This window comes from Phalacrocorax aristotelis, chromosome 21 (assembly GCF_949628215.1).
Source record: "Phalacrocorax aristotelis chromosome 21, bGulAri2.1, whole genome shotgun sequence".
In the NCBI taxonomy this organism is placed as follows: domain Eukaryota; kingdom Metazoa; phylum Chordata; class Aves; order Suliformes; family Phalacrocoracidae; genus Phalacrocorax; species Phalacrocorax aristotelis.
In genome coordinates this window covers 7181679-7203088 of record NC_134296.1, presented here as the reverse complement: position 1 = coordinate 7203088, position 21410 = coordinate 7181679, and the positions used below count along the sequence as shown (strand labels likewise).

The 21410-nt window shown below is 48.1% G+C and overlaps 3 protein-coding genes across 3 annotated transcripts; 2 read left to right on the top strand and 1 right to left on the bottom strand.

Annotated features, from left to right (window-relative positions):
- Positions 1 to 1615: 1615 nt before the first annotated feature.
- On the top strand, positions 1616 to 3860 carry ADORA3 (adenosine A3 receptor). The gene is given in 3 exon segments (XM_075115849.1): positions 1616 to 2118; positions 3129 to 3688; positions 3691 to 3860. Coding segments are annotated over 3 exon segments (996 nt in total). The 5' UTR covers positions 1616 to 1768; the 3' UTR covers positions 3777 to 3860.
- An 8200-nt stretch (positions 3861 to 12060) lies between these two features.
- ATP5PB (ATP synthase peripheral stalk-membrane subunit b) lies at positions 12061 to 15245 on the bottom strand. The gene is made up of 7 exons (XM_075115794.1): positions 15086 to 15245; positions 14939 to 14981; positions 14403 to 14548; positions 13757 to 13920; positions 13208 to 13333; positions 12810 to 12989; positions 12061 to 12222 (listed from the first exon to the last, which is right to left on the bottom strand). Exons 1-7 carry the CDS (start codon positions 15111 to 15113, stop codon positions 12151 to 12153), a joined length of 759 nt encoding a protein of 252 aa, XP_074971895.1. The 5' UTR covers positions 15114 to 15245; the 3' UTR covers positions 12061 to 12150.
- Positions 15241 to 20555, top strand: WDR77 (WD repeat domain 77). The gene is made up of 10 exons (XM_075115793.1): positions 15241 to 15465; positions 15580 to 15765; positions 16084 to 16225; positions 16298 to 16347; positions 16912 to 16982; positions 17363 to 17417; positions 17693 to 17764; positions 17869 to 17977; positions 18435 to 18503; positions 18716 to 20555. The coding sequence occupies exons 1-10, from the start codon at positions 15318 to 15320 to the stop codon at positions 18873 to 18875; spliced, it is 1062 nt and encodes a 353-aa protein (XP_074971894.1). The 5' UTR covers positions 15241 to 15317; the 3' UTR covers positions 18876 to 20555.
- The last annotated feature ends 855 nt before the right edge of the window (positions 20556 to 21410 follow it).

Below are 21410 nucleotides of genomic sequence, written 5' to 3'. Positions count from 1 at the left end.
CTCCCCTCAGGTCCCACGCAGTACCCAGTTCTTGTTCTCAGGAGCTGCCTTTACAGCAGGCAGAGGGCAGGAGAGGGGAGTGGGGCCCGTTAAAGCCCCTGCAACTCAGGTTTGCAGTAGCTGTCTCTAGGAGAGGCGTCTGACTGCAGGCACAGGAGTAGGTGAGAGCAGAAGGAAGCTGGTGGCTGAAGTCAAGCAAGGAGAGGCACCCCAAGCGCAGGAAGTGGGGCGCGCTCTTACCCAAGCGTGACCAGCAGCCAGGAGGACACAGACATTTCCCACAGCTGCTCAAAGCTGCAAAGTGCCGGCTGCCCACTCCATCCCAAGTACTCCCCAGGTACTCATTCAGCTCGCAGAAGCCTAGCATACACCCCAGCTGTGACCTCGCACGTGCCTCTCCTGGGATTTATCTCTTGCACCCACAGATATCCTGTGTCAGATTTGATTAGAAAACCAGCACAGCCAAGTCCAGTTGCAGACTGGGACTTTCTCACCATTTTCCCAGCAGTAGTTCTACCAAAACGCCTTCCAGTCAGGCAACGAGAAGCACGATGATTTCAGGGAAGTGGAATTTGTCCAACTCTTTTGACAGCAGACAATAGTCTCATCTATTTCTGGCTCTATCTCCTCCCAGGGCTGATTTCACTTCTCCATCCTCAATTTGCCAGAAAGTTGGGTGGAAGAGATGGAGGACTCAGTGTCTGGGAAACTGAATATTACCCGTTTGCTGAAGGCTCCGTTACACTGGTACGGCACCACCCGCCTAATCGTTCTCTTGCCATTTGCTCATTCCTGCAGAGCGTGCGTTTCTGCTTGCCCAAGAGCCAGGTTACCCTGCGACTCCCAGGCTGACACGGGCTCCCAGGTTTGCATCTCTTCTTGGCTTCATCCGAAACGGGAGTGGCTCCTTCACTGCAGAGCCACGTCAAGGAGCAAGGCGCCACGCGCTGCCGGGCTCGCCCACAGCAAAGAGATCACAGCTTTCGCACCCTCCCCCCGCTGCTTCCCATCACTTCCCACACCTTTCCTCAGTTTCTCCATCTTCCACAAAGCAAGCACAGGAAAGCGTGCCGCTCTCTGAACACGACGTGGTTGGTCATCGTACTGATTTCTAGCAGAAATGAGGGCTCTCACAGGAAACGTCACCTGCATTAGGGGTGTTCCTGTCAGACCAAGGAAGGTCCAAGTAAAGAGCGCTTTTTGGCTACCTCAGGGCCTTAACTGAAATGGTATAGGCTGAATTGAATCACTTATTGAAATTTAAAGAAACACCCTTCTGACATGCCCTGAACTGTCTCATTTCCTATAGAGCTGCAGAGTGATTATCTAGATTGATAAGTGGCAGCTTTGCACAGTCAACCCTGGCTATAGTTCTCCCACTTCTAAAACAGTGGCTTGGAAGAGGAAGCAGTTACAGTACTTGTTTATATGTTGCTGGTAAGCAGGCTTGTGGAAGCTTTTCTATTTTTTTTCCTTCAAAATAGTTTTCCAAAGTACTTTGCTGATACCGGGCTGCAGAAGGAATGCTGTGAGCTTCGGGAGATGTGTTCAGAGCGGGGAACATTTCCTCGATGCTAAGGTATTTGCAGCTCTGTGGAAAGGCAACAGCTGATTTGCTGCCGAGTGCCGAGGTTGTGAAATACTGGAAGAGGGTTGCACTGGAACAACTGAGCACCAGACACCGAAGACAAATACCACACACGGTCATCGATGCCCACGCTCATTTCTGCAGCTCAAGCCAGGGTGGGAGCATCTCCAGCAACTCGCCATGTCAAACAACAGCCTGGAGCTGAGCAGCCTGGATGGGCTTTACATCGGTACGGAGTGCTTGGTTGCCTTGTTTGCCACTTTGGGTAACATCCTGGTCATCTGGGTGGTGAAGCTGAACTCAACATTTCAGAACACGACTCTGTACTTCATCGTTTCCCTGGCACTGGCTGATATCGCGGTGGGGATCCTCGTCATGCCCCTGGCCATCGTGGTGAGTCTGGGCATCAGCATCCATTTCTACAGCTGCCTGTTTATGTGCTGCCTGATGGTGGTCTTCACTAACGCATCCACCCTCTCCCTCCTGGCCATCGCGATCGACAGGTACCTGCGAGTGAAGCTGCCAACCAGGTGAGCGCTGGACCACCGTGGGCCCCTCCGCTCGCCCCGCTCCTGCCAGCTTTCCCACCCCCAGCCTCTGCCCACGGGTGCCACCTCCTCTCTCCTCCTTAACTTGGCCCTTTTCTAACAAATTTACTCTAAACGTATGCTTGCGCATGGAGAAAATACCTGTGCCTAAAAGCCCACCCGAGACAGGCTAGCCAGAGCAGCCCCCCGCTGCAGCTAAGGCAGCGCGGACAGACCCCGGGGGGGTTCGTGTGGGGCCATCAGCTCCGTGTCGTTGAAGATCAGAGTTTGGCCACAGGATGAGCCTGTGGTCAAACAGCTGAATTATTCAGATGGTTTTTCAGTTGTGCAGGATGCCGTGAGTACTATAGATTTCTATGGGTTTCTGAGGCTGGTCTTTTAAAAGAAATTCGTTTTAGTGTTCGCCCAAAATACAAAAGAAGTAACAGACACATTAATGGCTAACTTAAGCGGTCATTCACTTTTTATGTTTGAATGGAAAAGTATGTAAGCTAGAAATGCAGAGCATAACCTCAAGCACGAAAGAAGTAATTTTTTTATGGGGAAAGGACCTATAAAATTGAAGAGCAAAAGACCAGTGTGGTCCTACACGTGTCATAAACCAGATGTAAAGAGTAAGGTACGCCTAAGGAAGCTGAGAAATAAGACAGGACTGCTAATAGTAGAAAAGCAGTATCTAGGCAAAAGGAGCACTAAGGTCATAATGAAACAAGAAACAAAAGAGTTGAAACATCCAGTTATGAAGAGGGGAAGTTAAGCATAGTTCTTCTTATGGGTGCTGCAAAGTAATTGTCACAAATTAAGAGTTAGATCTTATTTTGGGCCAAGCCCTAGTGCCTGCCCGCCCGCCCCCCCCCCCCCAAAAAAAAAAAAAGTTAATGCCCCTTTTGTGGCAATGAACCTGCCGTATCTGAACATGCCAGCTCTTGAAACCACCCTTACCTATTTTAAATGCTTCTGTTTAACATGACTTGGGTTTTCTTCTCCAACAGATATAAAATAATCACTACAGAGAGAAGAGTTTGGTGGGCACTGGGTTTGTGCTGGTCTGTGTCCCTGCTGGCAGGACTGGTCCCCATGTTTGGATGGAACAACTCAGAACCAAGAAGCTCTGACTTTCTCAAGTGTCAATTTATCTCTGTGATGAGGATGGATTACATGGTGTATTTTGGCTTCTTCACATGGACCCTCGTCCCTCTGCTCATCATGTGTGCTCTGTACATGGAAATCTTTTACATCATCCGGACAAAGCTAAGGCAAGGTATGGCCAGCGTGCGAGGGGCAGGAGCTTTTTATGGACAGGAGTCCAAGACAGCCAAATCTCTAGCACTTGTCCTCTTCCTGTTTGCAATATCCTGGCTGCCTCTGTGCATTATAAACTGCATTTTCTACTTTTACCCTGGGCGTAAGATCCCTCCATATTTGATGTACTTGGGAATCCTGTTATCCCATGCCAATTCTGCCATGAACCCCATTGTCTATGCTTGCAAGATAAAGAAGTTCAAAAACACGTACCTTTTCATTTTAAGGACCTATATCCTCTGCAAGAAAAGAGACCCAGTTCTTACAGAGCAAACAACAGACCAACAGTCATAAATAAAGAACGAACGCTGACCTGCCGGTATATACCAGACCACTGATAAACCACTCGGCTTTGTTAAGAAACTCATGGGAAAAATGTGTGTGCGGTTTCATCTACTCACACAAACGGTTTTATGATAAGGGCAAGCTCCTCTTACTCAGTCTGATGCACTTTTGACATTAAGCCCAAAGGATCATTTATGATATTCTGCGTTATTGTACCCCGAGGAATTCTGCCTGGTGGCTGCTGTACCAAGCCCAGATCTTCCAGGCAAGCGTCTTCATTTAACAGGACCTTCCAGTTTTCATTTATTGGCGTGAGCATACTTTGGTAGACCAGCAACCCAAAGCACTGTTAACAAGGCAGACTTTTTCCTCCTAGCTCCCTAGCGCAGGTCCACAGCCAGCTGGCAAAAACCAGTGCTCGTTCATTTCTAGTTTTAACTCAAGACTGAGAAGTCTTTTGGTTATAATTTTGATTTCTCTTTTTGCCCAGTCGTAGGCCCTTTGCTCACACCCAGCCAGACTTGCCCTGACTTGGGTTTTTTGTCCAGTAACACCTCTCCAGTAAAACCATAGCATCTCCTGCGACACGTCCACCTGCAGACAACCTGCACTGCGAAGCTACCCTCACCCGCTGCTGACCAGCTCAGCTGAAAGGCCAGAAGCTGCACTGACGTTGGCGACCCTCCTCTTCTTCAGGGGAGGGTTTGTCGGTGGGTGACTTTCGTTGCGTTTAAATCAAGACAACGCTCGGCCCAGAAGCCTGCAAACTTGACCTCAGACAGAGCACCAGGCAGGAGGAGAAGCGCCAAACACACTGAAGCTATTCATTAATGAGATGTGCTGGGGACAGGGGAGCGTGCCAGGAAGAGATGATTGTCAAAAATAAACTAATGATACATTTAAGATCTTCCCTCCTCCCCCAGCTCCCTGACCAAGGATAGAATCGACCATTGCTAAACCATCAAGGATGCATTTTCCTAATTTGTTACTAAACCCATCCAATTTTGGGGGATTCTTCCTGCACAGCATATTCCCGTGTTTAATTCTCCCTACGGTCACAAACTGTTTTCCTAACACCCGATTTAGATGTAGCTTGCTGCGAGTCTCCTCTGAAACCTGAAGAACAGTTGCTCTTTTTGTAGCAACCTGCTACAGATCTGAAGACGACTCTAAAGGTGTACATAAATATGTGTGTTTACGTGTCTTTGTATTAAATAGTTTCAAAATACAGAAGAGATACTTACGACAAATTTTGTCCCGTGTTGTTTTTGTTTTTTTCATAAGGATTGGTTGGGTCCACTGAAAAACGGGATAAACCTGGTCTTTGTTGTTGGTAATACAGCAGTTTGCAATCCAGGCACTAAGACTATTCTTACACCCTTCTTCTCTGTCGGTTTAGACTTGAGTCTGGATAACTTGTGCTGCAGTCAGCGTTGTCCCATTTTCATGAATAATACTAAATATTAGATAGATTTGATACTAATTCAGCCTGCTTTTCTCCCATGACTATCATATTAAAGCAGCCTACATGAAATCTCCACGCAGTTTTACCCTGTGTTCTGACTAAGATGGCACAGAAATTACAGTAAATATTACACCACAGTTCACAAAGCCTGGTTTTAGGGAAAACAAGTCAAGCTGAAAATAGGTCATTAAAGGCCAGGCTCTTTTTTCTCCATCTCTAAATAACAAAAGTGGTCTAGAAAAAGCAGAAAATGGAATGTATAATTCCGTTATTTATCTCAGAAAGCGTTGGCGTCTGGTCCTTTTGCTGAGATCAGGCATCTCAATTTATTATCTGATGTAACCCTTGTCACAGGCCAAAGCTCTGCTCTTTTACACAGCTCAGCTCTATTAATAAGCAGGCCAGCAAAGGAAGTCATGGCGTAAGTACATCAGAATTTTACTACATGATCTTTGCTTATCAGTTGATAAAACTGATTGCTTTCAGCAGAAAAAAAGGTCCCACCTAAAGAGCAGAAAATTACTCAGTGGAATGATGCACGGCCAGCTTTGCCTATGCATTTTTGAGAAACTGAGAAAAAAGGGAGCTGCACCGCACCAAATTCCTAGCAGGCTGCCTGACAAGCAAAGACAACAAAGAGTAAGGATATGGAGAAAGAACAGAGAGAGAAAGGTTTCCAGCAGAAACCTACTGAAACAGTGAAAATGTGAGAGCCAGAATAGCAGAACAGAGGACACGCAACCCCTCCCCTATTCTGAGTAGCAGATGCAGTTGTCCCAAATTCCTCTACCTGTCTGTAAAACAAAGAGTTGGCTGGTCACTACCGCTAAAAGCTGCGTACGAGTGTGTAGAGCTCTCGGCATGGGAGAGGGCGAGAGGCGGATGCTCTGGGATGAGCGTGGGACTCGTTAGCAGCCACGCAACAGAGCTGCTCTGCTACCTGCCATGTCCAAGGGCTGTACCAGACTCAGCGCTAGGTAGCCACGCTGAACTGCTGCACTGCGGCTGGCAGCATTTCACAAAGTACATGAAATGGTTGGCTAAAGCTCAGTACAATTCACGGTGAAGGATCTACATGAAAACCCCGACAGCATAGCTGGTCTCAGGAGGTGGGAGGAAGCCTATGGTGAGTCACCTTTTCTTGCGGACCGAGCCCAGGACTGAGCCCAGGACCGAGCCCAGGACGGCAGCATTCTCCTTCATACAGTGAAGTAACGTTTGTGCATGCCAAGTAAATTTTCAGATATTATTACCTCTCAGTTGCTGTCAGGCAGCAGACTAACATTGTTTATAATTTTAAACAAAAAAAAATAATTGCAAACCAACTACAATCATCCCTCATGAACCTCTCGGCAGCTGCACATTTTGAGGAGTAGTATGGTATTTTCTCTATTAAACAGCACTTGAGGAAGCTGCCACGACTGAGCTGAGAGAAGAAACAGCAAAACAAAGACCACAAATTCTACTCCTGACCCTGCAGAACAGCCAGCAGCCTTACCCACAATGCCTCTCGAGGCAGATTTCAGATCATCATGGTGTTTGTGCCCTTGCTTTTCAGTGCTCCCCCAGACTTCCCCCAGCCCCTGCAGTCACGAAGGCGGGACAACCCAACAGAGCTGGCAGAGGTGGAGCCGCTGCTCCGCTAACTGCTTGTTGGAACGACACCGAACGCGGCACATCTAAGCTGGGCTAAGTCCAGCTGCCCGGCGGCTGCGGCTTCGTGCTGCCGTCAGGCGCCACATCCAGCCCCGCTCGCCTGAAGCCTCTCAGAGGTCACACGTGCTGTCTCCAGCTGCAGCGCACGGGAGCCGTAGGACCCAAGGCACCTGTCCCACCCATGGGATTCCTCTATGTAAACACCTCTCTAGTACGCACAGAATCACCTGCGTTTTCAGAAATCAGGAATACCTGCCACGCTCTCTGGTGACCAGAGACAAGGAGGCTTCTGAAGCCCAGAGGGCTGAGGTGGCAGCAAACCGAAACTCCAGTTTGGCCTTGCAGGAGAAGCGCTGTACGACAGCAGGAGATCGCTGTATTTCCTCAGACAGCAGGCCTGCCACCCACGCGCACAGGAACACGCAGAGAAGCTTCTCTGTGGCTGCTAAGGCTGAGTCACCGCTGGTAACTTATTCCCCAATTTATAAAAGAGGATTATTTTTAACTTTTTACAATATATATAGAACACTATGGGTAATAACACATGAATGAACATTTCCAGAAATTTTGACTGTTACGCTGTGATGGTGCTTTTCTTTTATGTGACCCAATCAGGAAGCAGACATTTGCACACAAATATTTTGTTATCATAACTTCAATAAACGGAGAGTAACTACTCGGAGCACTTGACAGTCAAAAAACAAGAACACTATAGTCAGTCACAGAAAAAGGAAACCAAGGGCACAGGCATGAATGGGCGCAGAGTAACATTTCCATTTTTCGATTTTCTTTGGTAGTTCAAAGCAATGGCAAACAAACGGCAGCTTCACAAGCGCACTGTAAGGACTCACAGATTCCTACAGATGAGGAAATATGGTATAAAAAGCACTTTGTCCGTAACTGTTGGCAAGCAGTTTGGAATAGAAGACATTAGTTTCCCCTTATAACTATAAAGTGAGCCGATGTTACATACGGCAGCGCTGGCATTTCTCAGAGCGCTACAGGCCTTGATGTAACACTCTGGTAGCGTTTGGTGTGCAGGAATTTCGAGCGTCTTCATTCCACCAAAAGTTTCACCATCACACAGCCATCGGCGTCCGACTCTGCTGGAAGGCCAGAGTGGTATAGGTAACCTCATTCTGGGGACGTGAAAGAAGCCACAAACATTGGAGAGTGCGCAAGCATCACACCTCAGCAGGAATTTCTTGCTTTTAATTTGTCCTCAACACTACGTGCCATAAGCAGTCAGTCTGTCCCTCCACATGGGAAATTAGTAAACACTCTGCTGGATGAGCCCAGTTGTTAATCTAAGCTCAGGATCCTGGTCAACTCTGCGTTAGAGCTTCCAAAGAATCAATATTATGAATGAAAACTACAGAAACACTTGCTCTTCAAAAAGACTTACCCGTAACCTGACTAATTAGTGGTTTAGTTGAGCCCCAGAACCCTTGAAATATCTGGGGAGTGTGGCATTTGAGCCCTGTCATAACAGAGGACTATCTTTCCTCCTACTGTCCAGATGCCTCCTCAGGTAACTCCCTGCAACCACAAACACAGGCTGAAGCCTTAGATGCATGCAAGAATGCATTTTTCCTTAGTCAAAAGAACTGTCAAGTTACACTTGAGTCCTCCAAGAGCAAACCTCTTTTCCCCCTCCCTCACCAAATTATTTACCATTCTAACAGGAATCTGAAGCCTCTGCACAAAGTGTTAGAAATAGTAGTTGCGACCTTTACCTGGACATTCTTAGTAGATTCCTCAGTCGCTGTCCGGGAGGGACCTTGCTCTTGTGAATTCTCGTGGGACCTCGTGCACTCTAGGAAGGAGAGGGATACCAGTCTCAGCTGTCTGCTGCGTGTTTGGCGGCAGCAGTGCAAGGGAGGGGTGAGTGGGGTGACAGAGCAGCGCCAGAGCACGCACGGTTTAGACGGAGCTTGTGAAACCTGTCACACCTTCCCCGCATAGCGAGCCATTTGGCAGCCCGAGGAGGAGGGTAGCCCAAGTCCCTGCCCAGCTGTTGGAAGTGGCTAGGATGAAAGTGACCGAGGAATTTGGCAAGAACTCTGTGCGGCCAGTTGTTAGGGCAAAAAAAACCCCAAACCGAAACAAACACAACCAACAAAACCCACCACACTCATTAATACTAACGTTAATTCTACTGTGAAAACAGCCCCAGGGATGATTCATGAGGAGGTACTGCCAGGAATGACCTGTTCATCAATAAATTAACTATTCAAGGAAGACCTAATCTGAGGCTCTTTCAGAGCAACTTCTCTAGAAGTTACTTTGAAACCCCAGTGCTGCAAGATGCAGCCCAAAGAGCACGGAAACGTAGCACCGTCCACATTAAGACGTGCAGCACAAGATGCTAAGCACTCCTCTGCCAGCGGGCCTGGACCATCACACGGCCGTTACTCCCTCTACTGCACCACTTACGTTTTCTGATGAGGTAGATGACTGCAAAAACCAGAACAGTCAACAAGATGCCCAAGATAAAGGCTAGTGATACGTAGAGTATTCCATGGCTGTTGATACACAGAAAATAGTGTCAGAATCCCCAGTTTTAACAGAGGTGTTGAAGAATTAGTAGTGCTCAAATTCACCAGGCTTCACGAAATGTAATAAGTGCATCATTTATCCCAAGCCCCATGAGGTTAAAAGGTGCACATCTGCAATAAGCATCACTACGAATTAGATACGTCATCCCTCCCTTAAGGGGCAGTCATATGTAATGCATTTTGTGCCTTGGGGTTCTAAAAGGCTGCTCCTCCCTTGAGGAGTCTGCAGTCTCAGGGGACTCTGTGCTCCAAGTCAGGATGTACAGGTGGAACATTTACATATCGATCCAGCCTTCGACTCCTGACGCTCTCAAGTCAGCCGTGGAGGTATATAAAGTGGTAGGTACAGTGATGGTTGTAGAAGGGGGTTCAGTTGTAACTGGAACTGGATTAAAAAAGAAACCAAAACCTGGTTTTAAAACATGTTATTTTTTTCCAGTAATATTACAAGCAACAAGAACTACATAGAGGCATGTGTCTATTCAAGTAAGTATTATTATAAGTATAAAGTCTTTCCGAAAGTGGAAACACCAAACAGAAATATTTAGTTATTCACATTATTACTGTCCCAGAGCAGCCCTTGGTAGCCATGTAGCTCTTCCCCAGCCTCATACACCTCCTGCCAAGTGCCCCCACAGCAGCCCTTTTTGAGTTAGGATGATATCAGCTCAGTCAAGAACACTGCATCTAAGAAAATTCCTTAAAAAAGAGAATACCTGCACTTGCTTTTGAGTAACGACTTCCCATTCTTTCCAACCACTAATGAACAGCAAGAGAAGCTAAAAGGAGGGGAGGGGGAGAAGAAAAAGTTGTATTTATACACATACACACGCTAGAGCAAAACAAGCCTACCTCCCTCTTCTAACCGACAGACTTTAGTTTTTTCAGTGTTTCAGACATCTTATGCAAGCTGGCACAAAGCCACAGCAGCAAGCCCAGCAATTACCCAGCGCAAGCCCTACTTCCCCGTGTCTCGTTCCCGTGCACACATATGCACGCTCACTACACTTTGATGAACACACTGCCTTCTTTCAAAAGCACGGCATATATTTAATAACTAAAAAAGCACCCACAGCATTGTTTTGGCAGCAGCTAGAACCGAGCGAACTTCATAAACCTTATCAGAAGCAGGTTTGAAAGAAAAACGCCCCTTTATGTCCGTTTTCATTGAGTTACGCTGACTTTTTCCACCACAGCAGGAACTATAACTTTCTTCTCTAATTTGGGGGTGGAATCTTAAAAATAGGGAAGCACCAGCCTACCACAAAATTCCAACCCTCGTATTTCTCACGTGGCTTTAGGCTGCACAGTGGGAGTAACAAAGCATTGGCCACAACATCAAAGTAAATGCCCCGTTCTCTATTGCCATCATCTTTCTCTCCCGCGCGCTCACTGCTGCCCGCGTTGCAGGAGAGCCCAGCAGCTGAGAGCTCCCAGTTTCCTACACCAAGCCCAAAGGGCGCTGCGTTTGCAGCAATAAGAGTAAGACCAGCGCCTTACCTCGCACCATAGAGCTGCTGCACACCTGCTGGTGGAGAACTCCTGAAGCGCTAGCGCAGCAGCTTAACCACTCGCTTTGGGAAAAGAACACGCGTCCAACTAGTTAAAGCTCAAGTGTGTCTCAGGCATGGAGTTACACAAATGTGGAAGTTGAGGAACTTCACTTTTCGTTATTAAAAAAAACAGGAACTATAAAGATGACCTGCATCTTCAGGAAGTGCTGATCTAAGAAAAATTAGTTGGCTTCAGCTTACATTTACTTTTAAGTAAGGTTCTTACATCTATGGAACACCTCTTCTTTTCTGAACTGTTGCACTGGAAAGCGTATAAAACTCTGCCATTTTAAACTCCACTGAAAATAAGCATTTCCCTGCCATAGCACCAATCCACATGAGGCATGTAAGCACACCCTAGTCTGCTTACTCATGTACTAAACACATCCCTTCCCAACACAGAAAGGATGGGATTACACATAGGTGAGCGCTTTGCTCAGCTGGGATATTTGACATCTAACAAAATCCTTTTGGGGAAAAGGTTTATACTGTGTTAACATAATACACACAAAATTATTTTCCTTGTTACCAAGAAGAGGGAAAAAAAAAAAAAAAGGTAAGCAACTTTTTTCTTTTCCTATGAAAATCCAGGAAAAAACCCACCCTCTAGAACGAGCTTACCCATTTCACTCTTTCAAACTTAATACTGGCAAGCTCAGCTGAAGCGAGTCTTCCACTAGCTTTTGATGCATTTCCTGCCAGCTACATCCTCTTTTCCGCAGAACAGGAAGATGCTGGGTTACAAAAGCTGTCGTTTTTGTTTTTAACAAGAGGACATTCATTCAGAGTACCTCCAAGCCCTGGGCTAGGTGAACGGGAGCACTGGCCCTCATTTTGGTTTTAGAACATGCTTACAATGACAGTAGCTACCTATCGGTCATTATCACGCAGAACTCTAGAACGAAACCTCATCACTGAGTTCACCAGAACTTTTCACTGTGAAGTTCTGTGTCTTATATCTGGAAGCATTCATGAGCAAAGCAGGAACCAAACAGAATTACACATGCCGTGGTTGCAAATAAACCCACAGTTGAGGTGACCCATCCAGCTACTTCAAAGACAAAAAGGAAATTACTGCTGCTACTGCTAGTGAGAGACAGCACAGTGGTTTGTTTGTTTCTTTGTTTAATGATACTTTAGAGTCATACAGTTTCCAAGAGTAAGTAATGAGACATGTCAGTGCAATCAGAGGTGGCTACACTGCTGCCTGTGCAGTCTTCGACAATGCCTTCAGGTCCAAAATGCACTTTGCAATACTCTCCTTCTGCTGCAAAAGAAAGGAAAACAGCTTTCAGACGAAATACCTTATGAAAGGCATTTAAACAAACAAAATTCAAATGCATTTTAGGTACTCCCTTTCAGACCCATAAAATGAGTTACAGACTAGAAGGGATGCAATTAGAGCTCATGAAGTCAGAGATTCAAATCCAAACGCATGAAAGCATCTGCGTGCAGTGCTAGGAATGCGTTTGCTTTCTTTGTTCTCTGTTTCATTCCTTAAAAGAAAGGACATTTAGAGTTCATCTGCAGACCTTAAGCTGCCATGGTCTTACACAGAGAACTTCACAAGTGAGCTCCCTGACCTGTTAGCTATATGTCTTATCACAAGCTTGGCTCTATGCTGCAACAACCACCACCACACATGAATCTAGCTTAAATAGCCAGCAACACAAGTACCTGGTACCTAGTGACTGGGCTTGTTAGCTCTTACTCAGCAGTAGGAACGTGTTGCAGCACATCTGAAAGTCACCCAAAGACGACCTACCGTCTTCTGGCTTAAGCCAGCATCACTGGACAGCAAGTATTTGTTCAGCCTAAAACGTAAAGCAGATTGAAAAATAAAAACCCAACTACCTGTTGAGGTGTGATGCTCTGAATAACGTTTTTCTCCACCCACTGAATCATGTGATCTTGTTCTTTCTGACGCTTTAAATTCTGCATAGCCACTTGGTAGTCCAGCCTTTTCTTTACTTCGTTGTACACCATCAGCAATCTCTCTCGGTAATTGGTTTCCAGCAACATTGCAACATTATTCTAGACACAGAAGATGAAATCAAAGGGGTAGCGTTTGGCAAGAACACACAGCAGCAGCAGCACAGATTCTCTAGCAAAAGTCACTGGATCAGGCGGTGGGAGTAGCCCATCTGCAACACGCAGAGGGTCAATGGTTTGTTACTGGTTCGCAATTTAAGAGGCGCCCAGATTAGGCAGCGCAGACTGCAGGGGAAGCGAACAGAGCTGGAACTGCGTACCCGCTTAGCGTCAAAGAGGTAGCTGCAGCCTTCAACCCGCCACTGCTCCTTCTTCTCGTGTTCAATGGCAGTCTCAAGATCTTTAATAGCCCCATCTTTCACAGCCAAAGCTTTAGCAACTTTCTCCTGAAAGACACAAAAAATATGCTTCAGAATGAAAATAAGCTGCAAGGAACACGAGTGATCTGTAATTAACTTCTGAAATTCTGCATTCAGATTTGAGAAATGTCTGCATGAACTGGACTGTGCCAGGGTTGAGGTTGAAAGATGGCAAGGCAGATGAATTAGGGTTCACAATCAATCATACCTTAAAAAAAAAATATCATTCCTGCTGGCATGAGGTGGGGTTGGGTTTGGTTTTTTTTGAAGACTTATGTAACAATGCCAGCATAAAAACCTAAAACACATCTTATTTAAGCAACATTTAGGATATTAAGCTCAGGCTTTTGTGACAGCCTGGACACAACATTCTTTTAAGCATTTAAGCAAATAAATAACTTAGAATAGTTACTAACTACTACAAAATTAGATTGTGGTTTCTTCTGTTACCTCATTAAGTTTGTCAGCAAAAGCTGCTACATCAGCACCAAATTTTTTTACTCCATAAATGATGACTGATAAAATGCAGGCAGCTGCAACTGTCTCATGGTTAACTACATAGATTTCCTTAGAGAGAAGGTAAAGCAGGAGTCCAGTTCCCAACATGTAAGGCCCTAAAGTAAAAACAAAGCAGTGTTATTTGTACAAAGCATAAAAAGGCTCCCTAAAGTCAAACACCGAAGAAGTAGCTAATTTATGGCTTACAAAAAGATCGGGAACTGTTCTCTTTTACCGTGACAAAAAGCAGAAACCCAGCACCACCAAGGGGAAGGGTGCCTGAGGGCGCTTGCCAGAAGTGGAAGTAACTTGTACCTTGCACAGAACCTGCTGCTTCTGTTTATTCAGAAACAGGCAAAAAAAATCAGCTTAAAGGTTTTGAGGGTCAGCAGGCAAATAAACCTCCCTGAAAGGCCAAGCTCATGACATTCTCTTAGCCTTTATTTAAAGACCAGGTGCCTGGCTCATTCTTCACAACCTCCTTCTGCACAAAGAAAAATTTTCCCCAATATTTTAACTTTTCAGCAACTAGAAATAGTAGACAGCGCTAAATAAGCATAACTAAACACATACTTTAAGCAAAAATATATATACTAACCTGTAACTCCAGTTTTAGGATAGAGAAACTGGAAAAACTCCTCAGGGATCAAACCATAACGTACTTCTCCTCCTTTCTCAGGCAGAGGCGGCAAAGGAGCCGAAGACTGCTGAGTTGTATGCAGTAGTCTTGTGGTGTGCAATACGCTACAAATAACGAGAAAGTTTCCGTTAGGTCTCTTAAAGAAAACCCATCCTTAGATGAAAATGAAATACATTTCCAATTAAATAGGTAGGCATTCACTAGGCACGCCTCCTCTGAGTAAGTGGGTGGGACTAAATAACCTCCAGAGGCTCCTTCCGACCGCAGTTATTTTATAAGCCCACAACATTAACGAGGATAAAGGCAAAACCCCCGAATCACGTTACGTACGAACGCGGCCGGGCGGGTGTCCGAGGCGCCGCAGGCCCCCTCAGGCAGCCCGCCCTCGCAGGGCCCGCGGCCGCCCGGCGCACCGGCGGCGTCCTAGGCCTCGGCCGGAGCTCAAAGCCCTCCGCGGGTGCCCCGGGCCGCCCGCCCGCCCCGGCGGTACTCACCCCAGGCCCACGGGGGGCGGCAGGCTCCTCAGCGCGGCCGGGGCTGAGGGAAGAAGAGGAGGCAGAGAGCGCGTCAGGACAGAGCTCAGCCACGGCAACCCCCCGCCCGCCCCGCGGAGCGGACGGCGCTCCCCCCCCGTGTCTCACCGGCGCGCAGGACGAGGCGGGAGAACATGGCGGGACGGGGGAAAGCAGCGGCGCGACCCGCTTCGTCCCGGTGACCGCCGGCCGCCCCCGCACTAAGATGGTGGCACGAAGGAGCTCTCGCGAGAGGCGGGGCGGGGCCGGGGCTCTCGCGAGAGGCGGCGGCGGCGGCGCGCGCGGCGCGGGAGCACGTGGGGGCGCCGCCACCGGCCCCGCTCCCGCCGCCGCCGCCGCCATGGAGGAGCCACCGCCCGAGCAGCCCCCGCCGCCCCCCGCACCCCCGGCGGGCGGGGAGGAGCCCGCGGCCGGTCCCGAGTGGAACATCCCGCCCAACGCGCCCGCCTGCATGGAGCGGCACCTGGAGGGCGCGCACTACCGCGCAGGTAGCGGGGCCGGGCCCGGCGGGAGGGGAGGGGAGGGGAGCGGGCGCGGGGGGGCCGGCGGCAGCGGCGGGCGCTCACCGGGGGTCTCCCCCTCTCGCCGTGCTTCTCCCGCAGACGGGGCCCTACTGCTGGGCGCCTCGGGGCTGAGCGGGCGCTGCTGGGCCGGATCCCTCTGGGTCTTCGCCGATCCTCGCCGCGCCCCCAGCGAGGGCTTCTGCACCGCCGGCGTCCAGACCGAGGCGGGGGTCGCCGACCTGCGCTGGGTGGCTGACAGGGGCATCCTGGTGGCCTCCGACTCCGGTAAGCAATAGGGATCCCCCCCGGGACCCCACTCCTGAGGGTAGGTGCCCCCCCCCCACTCCTGAGGTGGGTGCCCCCCCACCGTCCCCCCCCACTCCTGAGGTGGGTGCCCCCCCACCGTCCCCCCCCCACTCCTGAGGTGGGTGCCCCATACCTTCCACCCCACTCCTGAGGTGGGTGCCCCATACCTTCCTTCCCCCCCAACTCCTGAGATGGGTGCTCCCCCACCTTTCTTCCCCCCCCCCCACTGAGGTGGGTGCCCCCCCCCATTCTCCCCACACTGAGGTGGGTGCCCTCTCCCCCACTTCCCCCTCCTAGGTGCCGTGGAGCTGTGGGAGCTGGATGAGAACGAAACCCTCATCGTCAACAAGTTCTGTATATACGAACACGATGACATTGTGATGACAGTGGACGTCCTGGCCAGCAGCACCCAGGCTGTCAGCGGCAGCAGGGATTTCTGGTGAGTGTCCCCAGCCCGGCTGCCGTGTGCCAGCGCCGGTGCCGGGTACTGACTGCTCGCTCTTGTCCACAGCGTGAAGGTCTGGGACCTCCCGCAGCAAACGGTGCTGCACTCCTACAGAGGTGAGTGCCAAGTTTGCCAGACTGGAGTTTCCAGCACAGCCTTGTTTCTTTGTGTGTTATTCAGTTTTCCCCACAAAGCGAACGCAATAAGGCTTAGTTTGCCTTGTATCTCTAAGTGTATTTTAGAGTATTTCTTCTGTACTGAAATCTTTCTTCCACCTGCATAAAATCGTGGGATCTCCCAGCCTGGATTTGTTTTGAACAACAGCTCGTTGGGGATGCCGATCTCTGGAGATGTGGCGCGGTGATTTCTACCCACAGCAGAGCCTCTACTTTGTTTGGGCCCTTCCCCCCTCCCCCAGCCCCTTTGTAACTGACCCCTTGTCTGGAGAGGCTTCCTCGAGCTTAGGCACGTCACAGGGACGTGACTGCAGTGCCTCTGGTTGGATTTTGCAGCTCGTCAGTTTGGTAGGAAGCAGTTGGCTGTTGACGAGTAGAAGTTAACCCTGTATCTGGGCATAAACTATCCTTTATTATACTGCTGTGCCTTCAGGGGTCCTTGGGAATATGCGGGAAAGTTGGATACAATTTCTGAGGCTGTTTATCCCTCTGTGCTTTTGGTAGCTCACTCTGGTTCAGTGACATGCGTGGCTTCCTGTCCTGGCAAGGACACTGTGTTCCTGTCCTGTGGTGAGGTAAAGCTCGCTCTCTTTCTAAATCTACCCGATAAAAGTGATATTTTAGTTATTTGCAGTTAAATGGAGATGCACTTACCTCTATTGTGTTACAAGCTGCATACCTGTGTTATTTCAATGTTCCGGTCTGATAAGTTCCCAGTCGCCTTACCAAGCTGATTTCTACAGGTTTGTATTAAAATGCGGGAATTCCCAGCTCTGTCCTGGGGGTGACTGATGGAGCTAACTTGCAGTCAATGGCAGCATCATTTTAGCACAAAGGAAGAGGTGGTGTGGGTGTGAATGTGGGTTGGTAGCAGCTCTGCAGTGAATCTGGGTTTGGGCCTACCCCCTGTCATAAAGAAATTGTAAAAACCTTCTCATTCACTTTGGATTTATAGGACAGCAGAACTTTACTCTGGGACACCAGATGCCCCAAACCAGCTACTCGAATTGGTATGTTCCTGTATGCAGTCGCTGCTTGTCTATGAGTTTTTGTTGGAAGAAATGCATTATTTTATGCCTGACTTCACTATGTCTAACTTCAAATCAAGCGATGTGACCATTTGGACAGAAAAGGCTATTAAAACTCAAGGAAGTCTAACAAGATCACAAAAGTACAATAAGCTTTTAAATAGTTGTCTTAGTGCAGTAGCCATGCTAACTGAGATAGTATAGGAATAGCTTTGTACCGAGTCTTTCCGCACTCATCCCGATTTATTTCCTCGCAGTTTGCAGTGCCTGTAATCACCTCCCTACCTCAGTCATGTGGCATCCACAGAAAAGTGACGTCTTTGCTTTGGGTAAGAAGTGATCTTGTTCTTTGACTTTCACCAGACAAATCACGGCCTTTCTTTTTCACACGACAATTTTGCTAATAACCTCATTCTCCCTTCCTCTCCTAAAGGTGATGAAAATGGAACAGTTGCACTAGTAGACACAAAGAATCCCGATTCTGCCCTCAGCTCCGCTGTGCACACCCGAAGTATCAGGGGGTTTGCATTTTCTGCACATAGGTATAGTCTGATACGCTGGCGTAGAACGTGTGACTACATATGCCTGAAAGCCTTATTTGTTTTTAGAGTAAAGCCTATGAGAGTTCTAGTTTTGGTCTTTTTATCAAGAAGCTCAGTAGCAAAGAATAAAGCAAACAATTTCTCAGTTTTGACAAGAAGCGTGAGAATGTACATGAGAACACTTTTGCTGTATTGGGAATTATTGACCCGCTCGTGGTGGGGGTTTTCTAATTGCAGTCACTTCTGCTTGGAGAAGGACTGCTTGCTTTCCAACGCTAACAGAATAGTCTCGCTTAGCGTGCTGGCAGCCTGCCAAATGACGATACAAAAATCTTTGTAGGATTCGGTGTCTGTTAATTCACTGTACCGGGGTCAGGCTCACTAAGAACTGTGCCTATCCCTGAGAAGCTTTCTTGCATTTGGTTGTGCTAACCGTGGTCTCATCTCTGTCCTCTAGTTCACCCTTACTGGCTTCAATCAGTGAAGACTGTTCGGTAGCTGTTCTTGACTCAGACCTCTCTGAGGTGTAAGTACTAGACAGAAGCTATTCACTACTGTAGCTCTTTGTCTTGTTAATGTCTCATTAAGTTAATTACTTGTCCATATGCTGAGTAGAAGATGCAAATACTCCTTAAACAGGGGAGCATCACCCTAACAAACTAGCAGTTAGGAGTTGCACAAGCCCATAAACTCTTGGTAACAATGCTTTATGGCTAACGGAGAGTTCGTGTTTTCCAGGTTCAGGAACCGTTCTCATCGGGACTTTGTAACAGGCTTATCGTGGTCTCCTTCAGACAACGCCTTGCTCACTACAGTTGGATGGGATCATCAGGTTTTACATCACACTGTCCCCGTACCAACTGGTGAAGCTTCTGGAGTCAACTGTGTAAAAGAATAGTTTTATAAACTCACGGTCCAATTCCTTCCTGGCATTACTTTGATTCTGCTGAAGTCAAAGGTGTCTGTGAACTGGAGTGGGTATGGTCTGTTGTCTGCCTTGAACGTGTGACTAAGAAGGTTCCCGTAGTAATTTTGAATTAGGCATAAGTTAGTTACAAACCAGGCTTTATCCTCTCCTCAGGAGTTGGCTTCACCTGTGATAAGACTTCAGTGTTTTACTGAGAAAAAAATTGACTTCAGGCACAGAGGAGACTTAGAGAGACAGGGAATTAGGTATAATAAAAAAAAAATTAAAACGACTCAATTCCTCCCTTGGTTCTCCAAACCATTCGTGGAATTAATAGAAACATTTTTGTGGGGAGTTAAAAACCAACACCTCTTGTTAGCTTGATGTGAGAGCCTCACCCCTGAGCAAAGCTCTTCTGCTACGTAAATCAAGTCTTGCAACGGAATGGGAAGATGGGTTAGCAGTTGGAGACTGGAAGGGTTGCGCTGTTGTCCTCAGTGCAGCATGTGGTTTAGAGGCTTGGTCTTCACCCTCTGCTAGCGTGGAGCCTATGGTGGGCACTGCTCATGCACTTCTGCTCCCTTGATGGGTATCGGAAGGCCAGTGCTTGGTGTGAGGAGCCGTGTATGCCCTGTGATAAGGGTCCCAGCCGTAGCCCCTGTAATTAAACACCTTCGTGGCAGTTCACGACCCATGCTGAAGTACTGGGACCTGTGATGCTCAGCGGCGGCCTGCAGCTGAGGCCGGCTCAAAGGGGCTGAAAGCCAAGGGAAGTTAGCAGTTCCTGTGCTGTTCGACATCATGTTTCATCTCCTCTGTGCTGAAGACAACTTATTCAAAGATAAGACCTGTGAACAAAAGTCTATGTAAGGGAAAAACTGGACTAAGGATTTTGGTTTTCATTTGCTTGCGCCTGTAAACAGACTGCTTAGTGATAAGTGAGACTCCTTACGCTCTTGCGATGAGTAACTTCTTGTGCCGGAGGCTGAGGGGACCAAGCATTCCCATAATCCCCAAAACAGACTCCACATAATCCTTAGAGGTGTTTTTTGTAATATACCACATAACTTTTCAAACTAAACGGTTTCCCTGGAACATATTTAACTAAAAAAAAGAAATCATTGCTCTGCATGCATTGCCACTGTTCTACGTGTGGCTTGGTCTGGCCTAATATTTCCTAGGCAGTAAAGCAAGTCCTGACTAACGAAACAAAAACTACTATTGAAATGAACGCTATTCCTGTTCCTTCAGCATGATAGCAACACTAAAACGTGCACCACTTCCAGTGGGCTTATCCTGCATAAACACAGGTTTTAGCTGATGCCAGTTAGGCAGAGCCCACAATTTTAGGCAGCCTAAGCTTTCCCAGGCTCTGTACTTTGCTCATACTCCTTTTAAACCTCATTTGCTGCGTTTTTAATTCCCATGTCATACAGATGTTTACAGAGAATCTTCCTGATCTAGAACAATGTATGACAAAGAGAAGGTAAATGATTATAAAAACCGACATGTTTCCTCAAAAGTACCCCTGGAACAACCAAAAAGTTGCCTGTTACAGACCTCTGCTGGTGTACTGAAACCTGAACAGGTCTTGTGCTGTTTGTGAAAAAGTTGTCTTGGAAAAAGTGGAAGGTGGTTTTTAAATAAATCATAGTTTTCATTTGTAACTGGGTATAAGTTTCCCTGGGCCGTTTCTATGGTGCGGAGGAGCCAGTTGAGATCACTCACACCATTAACGTGAAGTTGTGGTTTCAGTCCCTGACATGAAAAACTCTTCTTAAATAAACGTGCACCATATGTCATGGGACCCTAGCGTCAGCCAGTTTCTTCAGCACTAGTGCGAGGCAGGCTCTGCGTCCTGCCTGTTTGCAGGAACCCTTTCTTTCCAGAACCTGAAGCAGGGGTTCCGTTGTGCATAGCTAAAAATGTCAAATGTCAGGTATTAAACCACGTCGGGTTCCTCACGTTGCTGCCCTGCGAGCAGAACGCAGCCGCCCATGGCGGAGCGCACACGGTGGAAGGTGAAGCCCAGATGGCCAGCAGGCCACGACTGACCTATTAATCCTGTCCTTTTGCGTTTGCTGAAAGACTCGGTGTGGCAGCCTGAAAAAATGCTCCAGCATCTGGCGCTCTTTGGGTGAAGGTGTCTGTTCTGCCACGGGAGGGCAGCAGCTGCCAGCTTGAGGAGCGCCAAGGGGCATCGCCCCAAAGAGCATCTCCTGGTGGGGGGGGTGGTTTGGTTTGGGGGGGGTGGTTTTTATTTAGCCGCTTACATTTGGGTTTTTTCACCATAAGAGAAGCACAGAAGAGCGACGGTTTACCCGGGAGGCCCTCGTGTTGTGTTAGCTTGGCTCCTGGCCGATCATACGGTCGCACCAACGCGCGGGCAGCGGGGCAGAAACGGCGGCGGCGCCACGTCGGTGCTTGTTGGCTTTGTAGCTACCTGCAAAGGACCGGGCGGATTCTCGGGGTTCTGTGGTGCGCTCACGCTGCCGCGGAGAGCAGGCTCTGCACGCCGGTCGGGTG